This window comes from Centropristis striata, chromosome 23 (assembly GCF_030273125.1).
Source record: "Centropristis striata isolate RG_2023a ecotype Rhode Island chromosome 23, C.striata_1.0, whole genome shotgun sequence".
Classification (NCBI taxonomy): Eukaryota; Metazoa; Chordata; class Actinopteri; order Perciformes; family Serranidae; genus Centropristis; species Centropristis striata.
Window position 1 is genome coordinate 10,557,314 of NC_081539.1, and position 18,551 is coordinate 10,575,864.

General features: G+C 37.4%; 1 protein-coding gene across 1 annotated transcript in view; it reads left to right on the plus strand.

Moving 5' to 3' along the window:
- The first annotated feature begins 441 nt into the window (after positions 1-441).
- Positions 442-18,551, plus strand: part of myo3a (myosin IIIA) — a 95,340-nt gene continuing 77,230 nt past the window's right edge. The window contains exons 1-3 of the mRNA XM_059327431.1: positions 442-522; positions 11,867-12,050; positions 15,786-15,920. Of these exons, the coding sequence (XP_059183414.1) occupies positions 464-522; positions 11,867-12,050; positions 15,786-15,920 (378 nt within the window). The 5' untranslated portion in view covers positions 442-463. The remainder of the gene's footprint in view (positions 523-11,866; positions 12,051-15,785; positions 15,921-18,551) is intronic.

An 18,551-nucleotide genomic window follows, 5' to 3' on the forward strand; every position in this document is an offset into this window, starting at 1 on the left:
TGTGTTTTTTCATTGAGGGTCTGCATTGGTCTTGCCGTACTTGCTATATATACAGTCTGCATGGCCACTTTTTTTGGGCTGCACTTTGACATCAGCACCCATGATAGTAAAGACATCAAAGTCACGTAGATCCTTGCGATCCCCCATAAAGTTTGAATCCTGCTCTACCTGTGTACCGAACAACCAATTTGGTGACTGTTTACTTTTACCCTTTCTGTGTTGAGTCCTTTTAATAAAACTTGGCTTTGCTTTCATATAGAATGTTGACTATTCCTGTCTGAAGCCAAGAAAATTCACTTAGTTCATGACACAAATGCAGAGATATTCATAATGACAATGCAGGCAGAGTTCAGTGTGTGGGCTGGAAGAGACTGAATGACTTGTCATTCCAGTGCCACTTAATTTCAACAACATAATTGTTCTCAAGCACTTACCCTGTTCTGAATCCTAACACATTTCATAAATGATTTGTCGGCGGAGTAGGTCTGAAAACATGTCTGAAAACAGCTACTTTAATTTCAGGTAAGACACTTTGTTCATTAAATCTTTCTGAATGTAGTTTAAAGCTGAAGAAGCTGGCTCGGTTGTTGTGTTTAGTGTCTTCGTGTAGCTTTGGATGTTCATATGAGCAATTATTTGATGACTTAAAGCTCCGACAGAGTATTTGCAAAAATAAATGGAAGTCAGCTTTTGTGCTCCCAATCAGATTGTGTTTAAGAGAACCAAGGATTTATTTGTTTGTCTCAGATTGAAATAGATAACATATTTCTTCATTGGATACTCTTAATCTGATTAAAGTTGTATTAATTATTAGGCCACTGTCAAAACATGCATGAAATGAGAAGACTAAAAATAGGCACATCAAAGTAAAAGGATGTACAGTTCTGTACAGTACGTGAGAAGGATTATTTGATCATGCAGCCATCTTGTGTGTTTCATAAGATATCAGTCAGAGAGGATGATTCTTCACGCTGTGGAGACTAGCGGCTGATCTGTGGGTGAGAAGCTCGCAGTGCAGCAGAGCTCTATGTAGGTTACCTGTCAGGAAATTAAGCCTATTAACTGCTTATGTAACACGTCACACATTTGTGAGTTCAATCCAATATTTCATATGTGGCAAAGAGAGGCAGGCTTTTGTCAAGATGGTGTACTCATTAGGAAGTTCTTTCACAGCCTTGATATAAACTTGTATTAGTTTTTCTGCAGTGTTACTGTTGCGTGACATTTTCATTATAATAAATATACATTTTCCACTCCAGTGGAAATTAAATGGTGATTAGATCTTTACTTTCACTTAATGAAAGCTTTACTTTTGCCTTTTATAACCATGTTGCATGTCTGCAGGAAGAAATTCATTTCTCAGCACCACAAGTATCTTGTTTAAAAAACTTAAGCTGTGTCTCAGTTTCAAGCTCGCCCTTACTTACATTTGCCATTTTGAGAGAATAAGCGTGTTCACACTAAAACTGGGTACCCGGATTGTGTAATCATAACGGTCAATAAGTTGAGGGTGAAACACTAGACACTTCTCACCTTCAATGGTCCGCATATTGGCTTCATAGCAGAAGGAACTGACTGGGGAAGCAACAAACATAAATGGCAAAAGAGGTTGTGTGTACGTATTGCAGCTTGCGGTACAATGGTGCTTGCTAAAATAGCACACACGTATGGTCCGTGGTTGTAAAAAGGCTGCAGTTTCTGTGGATTTATGTTGTGAAACAACTGACCTTAGGTTTAGGGCAAAAACAATCCTGGTGAGACGTTATAAAAGACAGTTTAAACAGTAAATAAATGTACGTAAATGCCAGACGTGAAGTAGTTACATGGGTCACGTGACTACCACAAGTTACATAAAAAAAAGTAAGTTACGTTGGACCCATCCATCACCCCAGTCTCCAACCAAAGTGCAATTTTAAATTTCTAGGTCTGCAAGATGGCGGCAGACACATTGCAGCGGTTGGTGAAATACGTCAATATCTCGTTTTTCGCTGTCTGTACCCACAACCTATATTGACATTTTTGACGAGAGAACAGGGTGGAGGAAGCTGCAGTTTTTCAGTTGCAAGCAAAAGGAAATCACATTCATTTTTATTACGTTTTAATACAATTGTCAAGTGAGCAAACTGGTGAGCAACAATCGCAGTTAAATGTTGGTGTTAATGCTTATTCCGGTTGCAATTTGCCATATCAAAGGCAAAGAATAAGTGGACAAATAATGCATTCAGCATTTTCAGTAGGAGCACGGCAGCCATGTTTGATTTAAGACTTCACAACCCTGTCAAAATTCATGCACTAAGTATCTAAGGATGCCTACATATTGTTTGAAGTGTACTGACAGAAATATCCAGATTTGGACACAGCATGAAAATACAGCTATGCTTACGATGATAATTTGAGCTAAATGCTAATGTAATAACTACTTCTGTAGGTAACATGACCTCATTACGTATGTGATGTATTACATATGAAGCCACATGGGTAATGTCAAATAACAACGTTGACTTTTGGTTTCACAGTGGACTGGAACAGCAGTCTCCTGGGCCCACCCCAACTTTCTCCTCCATATGCGGACTTTGTCGCTCCTTATACTTTGTCTGTCCTTTGTCTTTTTGTGGCTCTGTCCTTTGTTCTCTACATAATTACGATGTCCACTAGAGTTTGCCGCCTAACAACAAATGTAAATATGAGTTGCAATAAGATGCTCCTCCTGGCTAATGATAACATGAATTATTTACAAATTATACTGCATTACTTTTTCTTAGGTGTCAGTACAAAATGTGAGTGATGAAAGCCTCTTTTATGGACGTCTTCCATCATGTATTTTGCTGTTTTCATACTGGGCTAATAGTGAGGCAGGGGGGCAGGGATGTGCGTCCGGTCTGAGCACTGAGCTGGACCTTTGCCCACTCTAATCATACGGCCGTTATGGCCATCAGTGCATCCCCATCCTTGGTCTTGGTTCAGCTTCCAGGAGCCATTTGTAAAGCAGCAGAGCAGGAAATGAGGTTGGTTTGCTGCCGTTGCTCAAGCCTGGAGGATGTGCTCGTGGGAGGCACACTTAAGTCTGCACGTTGTTCACGCAGGGGCCCTCCAAGATGGAGAGAGAGAGAGACAGAGAGGAGGGGTCATTGGTACGAGGCAGAGTGGAAATTCACAGTGTGTTTGTAATGGAAAGAGACATCACTGGCCCCCAGATTTATTATTGGCTAACACCAGGGGCCCCAAAGCCGACTGATTGATGAGGCTCGATGGCCCGGTCAAAGCACTGGAACTATTGCAGTTTCTCTTTTAAAAATGAAAAATTACATCATCTCCTCAGCTGTTTGATAAAGAGTTTTTATAGGGTGTCTTCTTCTCAATTCCCTCTTTTTTCTTCTTTCCAGTAAAAATAAAAACAAGTCAGTCTTGTGGCCCTCTGTCTTCTGATATCTTTCTTGAAGTCCTTTGCCATATTTGATCCCTTAAGTGTAACTGTCATAAAACGTCAAAACCCACCTTCATATGTCCATAAATGTGGAGTTTTTTGAGCCTTTCTCTGTAGCTTGTCTGTAGATTACAGACTCACTCAGAAAAATATTATATAAACACAGTAAAATAATAGCCTTTTAGACCTCCAGTCACAGTTCAGAGGTAAAATGCAAACAAAAAGAAAAGCAAAAGCACAGCAGGAGCAGCCTTATATTTCTTATTCTGAGCTGATAATTGAGCAGCTGCCATTAATATTTAAACTAAGGGAGACCTCCGTATGAGTTTAACCTGCTGACTTGCAAATTTGGGTCATGTTTCATTGTACTCTGTGGAGAAACGTAGACCTAGACCTGAAAGGTGACCTCAGCAGACTGACCAAGTGGACTGGAGTGGGGTTGGTTTTCAGTAGGAGGGACTGGACTTCCTCTGATATTAAAATCTGATGTTAAACGGGACTTTTATAGTAAACAACAGCTGAAACAATAGAAAAATGAAAAAAATCTTCCATTTCATTTTCTATTCTAAAGAACAGCACTAAGTAGCTTTTAGCTTTGTTATTATTATATACTTTAACATGTCTAGATATTGAAATCAAAATGTTGATTGAGTTGGTGCAACAACAATTAGGTGAATACACGATCTAATAGAGATTGTTCAGTGAGAGTTTTTCTCTCTCCGATGGTTACGTGCCTCTGAGTGTTTAGGGGAAAACAATCACTGCGCCATCTGTTATTCTGTATGATGAATTAATAGCTTCACTGCTTGAGCAATTAGTTTCTGACAGTTTTTGAGCAGAATCAATAATTTGCAGGGAAAGTCATAGCTGCATGAAATCTCACTTTTCCCACTGTCGCAGGAAGTTTTAAACTCTTATTTGCATTGTCAAATTAAATATATCATGAATGTTAACACATCCTTCCCCAATGCCATCACTCTGATGAACACTTAATATCAGTCATACACAAAAAAAATTCACTATGTTGTATTATAGATTATATTATTACAATTATAATGCATCACTGTCTATATTTATTTGAAAAAAGGGACCATGTACATCAATTTATGTTATTAAATAAGCTTAAAAAACAGTTTTCATCAGTGGCCCCTTTGCCAGATGTTGTTGTGCAGTAACATCTGGCATATAAACATATATATTCTACATGCTTTATGTAGCCTTCAGATGCAAAACTGTACATATCCACCTGTTCAATATATATTTCTTTGCAGTATTTTTTTGGTTTATAACCTATATATGCCTACAGAAACACTTGTGTAAAGACATTTTATTCATACAGTTAATTCTTGGTGATTTCTACATACATTTATATGTATAGCATCTATTATTTTCCACATACTTTTTTATCCTGCATTATTGCCCTGTCTATTTCTTTATTTTTTCAGCTTTGTTGTTCTTTCTCAACTGTGGATTTGTGTTTACATTGAATGCAATGCAAAAACTAGTGTCAAATTCCTTGGATGTGCACACATGCTTGGACAATAATTTTGATTCTGACATGATTGCAAGGCAAATGACAACCTACTTCACACACCATTAGCATTGCTAGTGGCACTTTTCTCACAATTAAAATCACATTTTCTCTATACATGCACAACAAAGGAGGACAAACGTATTGTCAAATATGTTTTTCGTTGACCTTTCACTTAATCCCTGCTTGGCCTTTATGATAATAAAAGGTAATGAGATTTTAATTTAATAAGCTGTCAAGTCTGCAGCTTTACACATTAGCAGCTCATCAGGATAATGGAAGTTTCTAGGAAGCCAAACCATCAGCAAAAGTGCGCATGCTAAGTCATATCTAATATGATATAAACTTTTGTGATCAGCCATTGGTAAATTGCAACACCTAATCAAAGTTAAACACGTTCTCTGTGACCAAACTAAACAATGATTTTAGAGTAATTTAACTAGTTAAGTTAGCTAAAACGGATATTAGCTAAAGAAAGAGGTGTGTACATTTAGCTTTAACTGGTGTGGAAATAGTGGTTTTATTAAGGAGTCTAGTGCCTGGTGAAAAATTCTAAATTTCCCAGTTCTGGGGTGTGTTTTTTTTAGACATAGAGAACACCTTGGATACACTTCAACCTACAGGCATCAGTGCTGTACTCCATGATGTTTAATTTCTAATAAAGACTACAGGGTCTGTGGTTCATAAAGCCCCTACATGATACCCCTCAATAGCCATTTGTTCTGTTTTTGTCTTGAGATGCTTGCTTTACTTATAGATTTGGGGATTTCTAATTTATAAAGGCTCAAGCTTAATGCCTTTCAAAGCCCCATTTACTATGTGATGAAATAGTATGGTACTACTACTATAAGGTGGTGGTGCTAGCTGTTTGTATGGTTTTTTTTTCTATATTCACTGTGTAATAAGCATGTCTTCAATGTGTATGCCTCACAGTAACGAGATGGAGCTTCTGTGACCAAGCTGTGAACAGGTGCTTTGCAAACCACCAATGATTAAAATGGGATTGGTTACTTTAATTTGCCTGTCCCTTGTTGAATCATGCATGCTCTGATAAGGGTCTGTTACACCAAAAGCTCAAAATGTAGTTAAACACTGCATAGATGTAGAAGTGTGCAGATATCTCTTCTATCAGTTTGGATGAAATTTGATCCAATGCTCAGATACTGTTGACCTCCGCCACAATTGCTCCAGTTGATTACACATATCTCAAAAGAAGTGGCATTGACTATGATTTATTGGTATAAAAATGCTTTATCTCAGAGTTTATTAGGGCCAAACCTCAGATACCATCAGACCCTGAACTGAACTCTCAGTCCAGCTCTGGCTCAGCCCCACAGCGGCTCTTTCCCCAGCAGCGCCTGTGTAATGGGACACTGCTAAACGATGCTGAGAGCTCTCCAGTGCAGTCATGGCCTGTTGCACCTGACTCCCTCCTCGCTGCCGTCCATGCACCCGCCTGTTGTTAGCTTGTCTTCTACAGGCTAATTTATGACACTATCAGACTCATCGGCTGCCGGCTACTGGACGTGGTCATGCTAAAACTAATTACTTAAACTAATTACTTGAGCTTATTAACGTTAGTATGCTCTGCAATATTGTGTTCCTTATTCTTGGTGTATAATACATAGCAGAGGAGGTCGGGGCACACAGGAACTACATCCTGCTCCTGCTGCTAATGCTATCATCCACAACTCAAGCATGTAAATGCACCCAGAGTGAGTATAATAATGACTTGTGGCTTTTTTTTAATGTTATTAAATATGCTGGTAATGCTAAAATCTAAAAACTTAATGTTTAACTTGCTTCTCTAGACAGAAAGCCAGCATGACTGCTTCATTTGGATTTCTAATTTGCAAACTTTGGGAGTGGCTCAGCACATGGTGGTTGTGTATGTGTGTGTGTGTGTGTGTGTAACTTGTGCATGCAGTGAATGTGTGTGTGTGTTTCTGTGCATGTTTGTATGTGTCTGAATGTATGCTTTACCTGTACAATCCATGTATCTCTGTTCGTTGTGTTTCCTCTCACCATCTACCATCAAAGGTCAGTGGATATAAATATTGAAATAGTTATTGATCATTGCAGTTATTTGCCAAAAGTTAAATTTGTTCACAGCAGCATGGCTTGTGTTAAGTGTGTCGCAAAGATATGCTATCAGGAGTCTCTCAGCAGTAGTAGACTGAACAGATTGCCTTCTTATGATTAGAAATACTTTAATTACTGCTTGCAATTCAATTAGTTATCTGGTTGTTGCAATAATAGAATGCTATATATTTTTTTTCCTATCACTATTTTTCTTACTAATATTTATCTTCTGATGATGTTGTTAATTATATCACTTTGATTGGTGACTTTACATAGATGTATTTTCTATTTTAAAATCAATATGGTCCCTCATCTCCTTGTTGGCAGAAAAACTTTACTTCTTAAGACTTTTCTTGCTGCTTATTTTGTTACTTGCAGTGTCCAAAATAACATTTTCCCCAACTCATCCTCCCGCGGCCAGTAGATCAGAGTTTTACTAGCCCCTTATATTTTTATTGGCTGGAAGGGAAAAAAGAGAGAAATTGAAACACTTCTCCATAAAACTGATCATTTATTAATCATAAATACACTGTAATGACTCAACCAAACAATGAAATCCTATTGTGCAGCTACACATTTGTCAGTTTAGATGGATTACCATTCTAATATTTCCCACTCATTATAGATGAAATATTGTTTTAAATTAGGTGAAAGGCCAGACAGAGGCTCTATTAACACTTACACACACTCTTTGTAAATTCCCAAAGGAGATGATTGTAATGAATCAGTATTGTGTATTTTGGAAGCAATGATATTTTTTGTAATATGGTTTTAGTATTTTTTAAAGGTTAAAGTTCTCTGTACACATTCCCTCCTGGGCAACATTCAGGCTCACAAATCTGTTTTTGCCTTAAGCCCTGTATGTTTATTTTAGATCTTTAATCATTGCACATTCTTTATTTGTTGTGGTGTTATAGAATAGAATAGAATATCTTTATTGTCATTGTCGCATGTACAACGAAATTAAGTGCATTCCTGTCAGTGCAAGATTTAAAATAAATAAATAAATAAATAAAAGCAAAATTGATGAATAATAGGATTATAAAAAGCAGGAGAAAATTAAACACCAACAAACACACATAAAAAACCTTAAAATATAAAATGAAAAAAAAAAGACATGCACATCAGACAAATAGCAGATTTTTTAAAATTTAAAAATATATTTTAATAGAATATAATAAAATGTTCACTGGGCTATTTTCCTATCCTATCCTACTTTGCAGCTAGCTAGCACCTCATTCCTCTGTACATCAGAATCACAGCGTGCGTGTCCATCCTGTGTCGTGGTGGGTGCCGGCGATTGTTTGTTGACATTAGCATACTCTTTTTGTAAGCTAACAGTGTAAGCTAATGTTGCACATATAACATCCAATGACAAAGACCCAATGAGGCAACCAGTACTAGCCAGTCATAGGACAGTAGGGCAGGAAAATCCCTGATTCTGATTGCCGGAAACACTGTCGACTGGCTCAGTGACTGGCTAATCAACTGGTTGACCATACTTGTTTACTAGCCTCTGCCATTGGGCCATTGCTAATGTCCAACCCTGTACTAGTATTTGGTTTCTGATGCTGTTTGGATGATCTGTATCAGCCGCTTGGTTATCACTGGAAGTTTCCTGGCTGCAATTTAAGAGGGGTAACACGTCTCAGAAACACTGAGAAATGCATCTGTTTTATGATGCTGATATGCATCATAAAACATAAATATTGCATACTTATTTGCAAGTGCTAACGAAAAATTTCAGGTATGTAACCATTATACTCTCAAGACATTTGAGTTGAGTACAGTATCGTTTACGCTTTCATTAGCAACCACTTGCATCTCAGTGTTCCTTTAACAAAACTCAGGCACTCTTAAGTGAAAGTATTCTCTGTTCAGCGAGCCAGATTATCTTGGCTTGTAGACCAGCTGTCTTCTTGTGCCAAGGTTAAGCCGAAACTTTAACCCACCCATCAGCGTCACAGATTAGTCCACGTCGGTGTCCCCTTTTGCCAAATGGATCTTCTGTTTCCTCTTAGAGCTGCAAGCTGCCAAACCTCTGCTCAGACATCACTCAGATCAGAGGGTACATTTCCACTGAGGACTTTTTATTCATTTATCTTTAGTTTTCAATGTAAACAAAGTGATTCTTTGAGTCAAAATAAGTGTATTCTTTCTTTTTAAACTGCAGTAGTGCATCTGTTCATACAGTAAATGTTCAGCCAAACGTGCAGTTCGTTTTTTGTCCACTTGTACACAAACTGTGGTTAAAGCCACAAACAACTAACTTAAAGTGACAAGCAGCCAGCGCTGCAGGGCAGACAAGGTTAGATAACCCCACACAAACACACACAGACACACTCCGTCTCCTCCAAGGGGTCATTTCCCTGCGGCCTGTGCTCCTGTTGGAGGTGTCCAGTGTGAGTCCTTCGGTTTCGCCCTCCTGTCTCATGTGTCACAGCATGTTGTCACATATAGAGACAGTGATGTTTTATTGAACATGTCTGCTGGTTACTTAGGCACTGTACATTAGGAGAACATGAGTGCAATTACCTACACATGGATGCACATGTACGGGAGTCTAATTGCTCTGCATAGATAATTACTGATAATATCTCTGCAAAAATATTGCTTCTGTGCCAGTTTTTTGTTGCACTGGAGGGATTTATTCGCAGTAACTCAATTAAACTGATTTACAGTCAGGGAAAAAATTATTAGACCACCATTGTTTTCTTCAATTTCTTGTTCATTTTAATGCCTGGTACAACTAAAGGTAAATTTGTTTGGACAAATAGCTCATAAGAGTTTAACTTAAGAGCTGATATCTAGCAAATTTCAATGGTTTTCTTCATTATAACCAAAATCATTTTAATTTTTTATTAATTATCAAGAAAACTATGGAAAATGGCATAAAAATCAGCTCTTAGATTAAACTATTATGAGCTATTTTTGTTGTTATCAATATTTGTTCAAACAAATGTACCTTTAGTTGTACCAGGCATTAAAATGAACAAGAAACTGAAGAAAACAAGGGTGGTCTAATATTTTTTTCCCTGACTGTATATATCAACAGTTACTGAGTATATTTAGTGTATATCATCATAAAAATCATAACTAGTTGAGATAAAATTACTGCCAAACAGGTGAAGTGACCACTGATGCTAAAAGCAGGAGCGGCCCTCTGCAGCATGGTGCGCTTTGGCCCTCTAACCAGCTTTCCTTTGTGTATGAATGGGCGTCTATATGGGGAAAGGCTCACGGTGCAACAGCAGCTAATTCCTGCTAATCCCAGCGTATCTCCTACCACTTAGAGATGGTTTCCAATGGCAGCCCGGCATAGAGCAGGGGAATTGCTAGTGAGATTAGCTGGCGTTAGCTCCTCCTCTGTGGTTTCCACTCACAGCCAGGCCAGGTCGGCCTACCACTGCTAACCTTTTGCACAGAAATGGATTAACTATTTTTCAAAAATGTTTCAACAAGTCTTATTTTGAGAACAATGTAAGTGTGTTTCAAATTTATTCTGCTTCTTCTGTGGATTCAGTTTTTTATGCTAAACTGTGAGGGCTGCAACAGGCACCCTTATCTTGAAGGGTTTATGTACAGTGTGCTTGTGTAGGATTTAGTGGTGCTTTCCTTAACATGATAAGTTTGCTGGCTCTGACTGACTTTCCTTTGCACATTTCCAGGCAAAGATAAAGTCATAGTGTGACATTTTACAGCAATGCACAAAGAAAAAACAACATAGTGAGGCCGATTATTTATTTTGAAATTAAGACTTTGCTCTGTCTGCCTGTGAAAGCAGGAAAAACACACTGCTTTGAGAGTTTAGAGGCAAGCAAAAACAGACATAGAGAGTTGTTTGGACTGCAAAATTCTCAATTTTGCAGTTGTCAGTTATCAGATACTGTTTATGTAAATGTGATTTACAGTCCCAAATTGGCACCTTTACAGCACAGATTTAAAAGTATGCAAATATGAAGACTTCTCATGCTTTAAATTACTCTGCAATTATAGAAACTACTGGTGACTGAATGTCATGATGCATCAGTGTTTATATTGCTTTTTAAATCTCCCAATAATAAAACAGCTCCATGTCACCATGAGTCAGTCCTGCTCCAAAAAAGTCATAATGTCACCCAGTGCTTAGTTACAGTGTGTTAAATGCAATAGGATTGAAAGTAACATCAGTTCGGAAATAACTACAGACCCGGTCTTCTGAGACATGCATGAGTCCTTTCAGATTGAGCCAGCACAGAGAGAAATGTCTCATTTTTGTTGCACAAGAATGCAATGAAACACTGTAATCCCTGTAAGGGATTTATCACAGTTTAGGCTTATACCGGCCTGTGAAATATACCTAATAGAGCTACAAGGCTGCACATGTTTACTGCATGTATGTTTGTGTGTTTGATTTAACACTATAGCATCATGCAGCGCCATGCAAACCCCCCAAATGAACCTCCAGCTATCCAGCCACCACTGGATTATCCTCTAATTAAACTCTTGATGTGCCTCCAGTTTAATTCCCAAACAAAACCAGCATGACAGCAGCACTCTGAACACGAGACAAACCACTCATCTGGTTGCACTTCTGCACAGTGTAACCAGCATGATTGAACTGGAAATGCATTGAGTTCTGTATTTAGAAAGGTAACATCCAGGTGTGATACCCTAATGGGATGCCATGTGATACTTTTCTGTGTTTATGTGTATTCTGGGCTTTAAATCTCCTTCAGCTGAGCTCTTATGGATTAATAAGCACATCAGTCTGTGCATACTGCACGCTTGATAAGGTTTTCTCCACCTTCCTCTTTTCTAACAGAGGCCCATGTGCTGCTCTTTTCTAGGAGATCTCTCCTGAAGATGTTTCCACAACCAGGGAAATCGATTGTCTTTGACAACTTTCCAGATCCCACTGATGCCTGGGACATCATCGAGACAATCGGGAAAGGGACCTACGGAAAAGTCTATAAGGTGCTCAACAAACTTGATGGAAGTAAAGCGGCTGTCAAGATACTGGACCCCATCCATGTAAGCTGACTTTCCTATTCGAAACATTAACGTATTTCAGTTTAAAAGACTTATAGGCTAATAGAAGTAGTGTAAGTTCACGTCCTGATAGTGCTTTGGATAATGCCCTCACGCCGTGCCATGCACGTGTTGTAGTCAGTGTTTGTTAAAGCAGCTGTGAGCTTGTGGTGTGTTAACGCCTTTGGTGCAGACACAGGGAAGACAAGTTACTGTCCTGTTGCTCTATATCTGTCACATTTATAGTATCTGTACGTTAGAGTTTTAGACACCAGCACAGATTAGATCTGGGCCGTCTTTTCTCCTGCTGTTTGTTAGCAACTGGCAGCGAACCATAAAGTTAAGTCAGTATATTTTCTTCTTAACTTCCATTCTTTTGTCTCTATATATTTTATGCAGTATATCTGAATTATATATACTATATCATTCACAAACAGTACTGATTTGCAAATATAAATCTGGCTTCTCAGAACATACAACATATGCATTGTCAGGTCTGGGTTATTGTTTTTTTTATGCTTTTTATTGTTCATTGCCTGGCTACAGTCCACAACAAGACATGTTGATAATGTGTGCTGACTGTCTCACAAGAGTGTGTGTTACATTTTAGGTTATATCATAACCTTAGCCCACATTTACTCCAAAAAGTATTAAATCAAAATAACTTAAAAAACATACCGTAAACAATCAATCAATCTATAGATCAAACTTTATTTGTATAGCACTTTCCATACAAGTAATATGTATTTAAAATAATTGTAAAATAGTAACGTAGTAATCATTATAATAATTATCATCATTACATCATACAACCTCATTAAAGACTATACTAAAATAAATAAAGAAATATATATAGCTAATAAAGCTCACTTAAAAGTCTAAAAAAAATAAAATAAGATAAAAATAAAATATAGGTAGATGGATAAAACTCAGTTAAAAGCCAGACTAAATAAGTCTAGTCTACATTTTAAGCTTCTATATCATAGTCTTAGCCCACATTTACTCCAAAGAGTATCAAATCAAAATAACTTAAAAAAAAACCCATACCAGTCATAAACAATAAAAGAGCTAGACTTGAGGCCCATCTGTCCAGAAAGGATGCAAGTCTTTTAAATGGAGTATTTTATTAATAATCAGTGGAATAGGTGTACAAAGTTAGTAAAGTGTTGACAGATATCTAGTAGATGTGACAGAGTTCATCATCACCGTGGTGACAAGATAGACAAGCTGCTCTACATCTCTGCACAGGATGTTTATAAAAAGGTCTTTTCTTCCATCTACAACCATTATCTCAGGAAATTGCCTCTGATTAATTGTTCATCATCAGCTGGATGCACCGTGGCGGTACTCTATATAATTCTGGGCTCCTTTTGCTTGTGCAGGATTTTTTAGCATTGAGCCAAAACACATTTGGCACCTGTGCAGAATCGTGTGAAGCAAATTTGGCCTAAAGGAAGAACATTTTGACACAAAGCAGAGATACATGATGTTACTTCTGGTGGTGTGGTACTGATCCGGCCTATAAAGCAGAGATTTTTTTCCCTCTTTAACAGTCACAATATTTATTGATTACAGACTGTTACTAAGCAATAGGAACTACCATAAAGAAAGGTCACTATTTTCAGACAAAAGAACAATAATGGAGGCTTTCATACTATAGAATATTATCTGTTATGTTAGCTTTGTAGCTTCTCTTTTGTCTATTTTAAAGGTACAGTGAACTCTATGGCTTATTTAGCAGCTCTAATGAGCAGCCATTTTCATCTATTAAATCCAGCCTTCATGCTCATAAAAGTCTCATTAGTCTTTCGTGAATTTGTTACTCTTTCTCATTATTGAGAAATGATTATCTACAGACCACTAGCCTGTGAGGACCGTCATTACCAGCGTTTTAATTACTGACTTCATTATTTCATGTATAGACCTATTACATACAGTACAGCTGTTTTTCCAGCATGCTTGGTTTCAGGTTGTGACATTCATGAAACAATCCAGAAGATTACTTCTAGATTGTCTTGCATGACATTGCTGTTTTCTGTGCACAGAGGCAGTCAAGTATTTATGCTCCAGATACTGTATATACAGTAGAGTAGTGGTTCCCAGCCTGAGGTTTGGACTCCATGAAGGGGTTGCAAGATAAACCTGAGAGAGAATCAAACCATAATATTTCTTTTATGCAAAATATACGGTCATGTAAAACATTATTAGACCACCCTTGTTTTCTTTAATTTATTGTTCATTTTAATGCCAAATGCTTTGTTTGGACAAAAATACACTACAAAAATAGCTCATAAGAGTTCAATTTAAGAGCTGATATCTAGCCATTTTCCATGGTTTGCTTGATAATGATTTTGGTTGTTATCAAGCAAACCATGGAAAATGTCTAGATATCATGTCTTAAAATAAACTCTTATGAGCTATTTTTGTTGTTATCATTATATTTGTCATAACAAATGAACCTTTAGTTGTACCAGGCATTAAAATGAACAAGAAATTGAAGAAAAAGGGGGTAGTCTAATGTTTTTTTCCCCATACACCGCTATTTTTCTGTGAATAACTCAACAGTCATAGCCTTACTGGTGTCAAAAAAACCCCACACACACTTGAAAAGAAAAAAATCACTTTGTCTGAACATCTTATGACTCAGATCTTTAAAGTTGTGGTAGGAAGTTTTTCGCCATATCTTCCATGGCGAAAAGCCTAATTCATTGGAGAGAAATCCTACAAAAAAGTTGCTATTCCAGTGTTGGAAACAACTGCATATACTGCAAAGTAACCCAAGAAAGGGTTAATATTGTGTAAATATTAGTGTTTGAGAGATGGAGAGAAAATGTTGCTAATAGTTTAAATCTGTGCTAATTGTAGCCAATGACTCACGGCTGCAGCTAAATCTAGTTCATGATTATTGAGCTAGTTAGAGCCTACAGACCCACAGTTTTGAAAAGAAAACAGGCACTCTAAAACAGCATCAGGATCATGATGACTGAAATGTCTGACTAGTTCTCCTATTGGTTACTGAATGAAGTTCCTACCGCAGCTTTAAAACTTTAAAAGCAGGGTAAGAATCATTGCAATGCATATGTGTTTATTATGTCATGTGAGTTTACTGGACCCTTACGAATAAGTTAATTTAACTTTATCTTAATAAACTGTGTAAAACAGTATTACAGTTTTTTTTTTTCTATCATGTTGTTGTTGTCGTTCTTCTTCTTCTAGTCATGGCTGCAGGATGTGAAAAAGCTGCACAGACATGAAACATTTTTTTGTGCTTGTGGTGATCATAGTTTATATAGGCCTATGTTTAAAATAAATATGCAAGATCTCCATGTAAAATAGTCTATCACTTTCCTGTTGGCCTTAAACACACAGTAGAGCTTCAACAATAAATACAGTAAAAGAGTATCCCATAATTTATGTAGTTAAGATGTCCTGATTTGCCCTTTTCGTCCACATTAAAGTCATTAAATATATATCATAAATTTTCCTACAGAACAGCAACAGAGTGTGTAAATGCTCATTCGTTTTCTTGGCTCAGACAAGAAGATTGACACCCCTCTCTGTTGAAAGAGTGCTATAAATCTTCTCATCTACAAGTAATTCTCACCAAGAACTGGACTAAAACGTATTCTTTAATCAAGAGAACTGGTATCATTACCATTAGAACAATACGATTAATAAATGTACAAAAATGACTTCATATGTGTGCCTTTTTACCAATCTTTGTCATTTTTTTTTTAGGATATTGATGAGGAGATTGAAGCAGAGTACAACATCCTCAAAGCTCTTTCAGACCATGCCAACGTTGTCAAATTCTACGGGATGTACTACAAGAAGGATGTGAAGTGTGGAGACCAGTTGTGGCTCGTTCTGGAGGTAGGACCACTGGTTTTATTTGTATAGGAACGCCATTATATGTTTCCCACAACCCTTACATTTGACTGTGACCGTAAATAGCATTCACCTGTATACTGTGAGTGCATCGTGCAGACATAGAGCATTAAAGTGCAGATTAAAGGTCTGGTTCGACATCACACAGCATGTCTGGCCAGGTATATGCAGTGGTGACAAAATCTGCAGGGATTATGTAACAGTTTAAGCCAGCCCGGGCAGTCTAGGAGTTTACTTATAGACCACCTGGAGGGATTCGGTCTCAGGCCAACTCCATAGATGCGTTGGGGGTGGATGTTCGCGTGACGTGGCCACCCTGCTGAGAGCAGCAGAGCAGGGATTTCTGTTTACAGGGGCTGTCGCAGTCTATTAGTTTGTTCTGTACTAGTGCAGGTTGGAGCACGCCACAAATTTGTGGAAAGGATTCTACATTTTTTGAGGTGCAATTTGATTTAAACTAGCAAGTGAATACAAAATAGTGGATTTTGAACTTTAACATTTCTACATTTCAGTTTGCTCTCTTGCACCAGCTCACTTTGGCTTCAGTATTTCTTAAATTGTGATTCTTTTGCCTGATATTGCGAGTCCATATTTTAAATATTCCAATTCATTGTGCAGCCTATTTATGGCCTTTTTCCCCCCAAGTTTTGGACATCCTATAATATGGTGGGGTTTCTTGGTCATATTTGGATTTATTGTGCTATGAAATGTATCAACAGACTATAATAAGGCCATTTTTAGTGTTTTGTGACATTTTTTGATATACTATAGTATGGTGGGGTTTGTTTGTTTATTTTCAATTTTTGGACATCCTAAAATATGGTGATTTTCTGTTATTTTTGGACAGATTATGTCCAAATTGTCAGACAACTTTTGGCCATTTAAATAAAGAATAAATAGCTACATTACACCTTTCTAAATCTCCCACAGCATAGTGGATAGTCACCTACATCCGATTGGACATATTTACTGTAATATGTATCAACACGCTATAATACAACCATTTTAAGCATTTCGAGGTATTTTAAAATGTATGACCATTTTCAAATGTTTTGCCATCCTATGGTGTTTTTTTTTCTTTTCTTCAAATTTGGACATCATAAAATATGGCAATTTTTTTTTGTCATTTTTGACAGATTTTACTACAACATGTATTAACACATGACACACTTTGCCATACTATACTGCTGACATGCACGCATAGCTGGATGCAGGTATGAATTCACGAAAGTTGAAGATGACCTTGCTGCAGCTTTCTGTACATCTAAAAAAAAAACCTCCAGCTCCCCCGTTCTCCGTCTTTCATATTTCACTGCCCACTGTAGCCCTTTTCAAATGTCACCCTCCAGACAAATATGTAATGGAGGTCAACCTCAGAGGAGGGAGCGTGTTTGTGGGGTCAAACACTTTCTTGAGCGTGTAATTTGTGTTCCTGCTTTGATAGAGAGAAGAAGAAACCTTGAAACATCTGGTAAACATGGTCAGCAAGCTTGAGGAGGGATGATAAGTAAGAATGCATATAAAGTGACACAGCTATGGTGCTAAAGGTGTGATGTAATGTAACATTTTTAGTCATGCTATTGCCATGGCTCTTAGATTAGTTGGTCGTAGACAACCATGTTTCCCAGATGAGCAATCCCGATAATATTTTGGTGATTCTCTGGCTACTCTGCATTTGGCATTTTAGGTTTTCAGTGAAACTTCATACCAATAATATTTTCATAGTGCCCAGAGATTAAATCCTACAGACTCTGGTGACCCCTTAATTTTCCTTCAGGCATCACCAGCAGGTTGTTATTTTTGGTTAAAAGGAAAATGTCTTGACAGCTATTTTCCACCTTATTTATATTAGCTTTACTCTAAAAATGACAGGGTAACTGAAGCTGCCGAACTCCATTGAGAAAAACAGCAATTTTACCTCACAGGTCGGCTAGTTTTTGTCTTATTGTGTGACTTTGGTGTTTTAAATGGGTTAGGAACTAACAAACAAACGAAATAGAACTTTTGTGATTTGACTTTTCTAGCATCACCCTCAAGTCAAAATATTAATTTTTCTGTAACTACTTTTGTTTATGGCCATGTAATATCTGCAAACTAATGGTGTCACCTTCAGTCTCAGCTGTTCTAAGTGTTAAGTGCTACTTGAAACGTTAATTAAAATGCTTAACTGTGATAGCACCCACGGTAGAAATCCGCTGCTAAAACAATAGCATGTTAGCATGCTAACGCCAGCACTTAGCTGTGTGTAAGTATTTCATTTTAGTTTTGCATCACTGCTTTGGATATTGCAAACATTTTATTATTTTTAGGAATAAATATAAAATAACAGCAACAAAAATAGCATTGCATAAATTGATAAAAAAATAAAAATATCCAGTTCCCCAGCCCATCAAACACGGAGGAGAAATTTAAAAAAATATGGATATAAGGGTAGGATATGAAAAGGGATATTTTTATTTGTGTGCACCTTGCATATCCAGTACACCCTGTAATTATATGGCATTTATTTTGCTTTCCACAAAGAAACCATTTCTGACTGCACCTTAAAAAGAAATATCTATCAACAGTGTTCCACATTGTGCTGCTCCTTCCTCCATTATCAGTTACAGCAGTGCA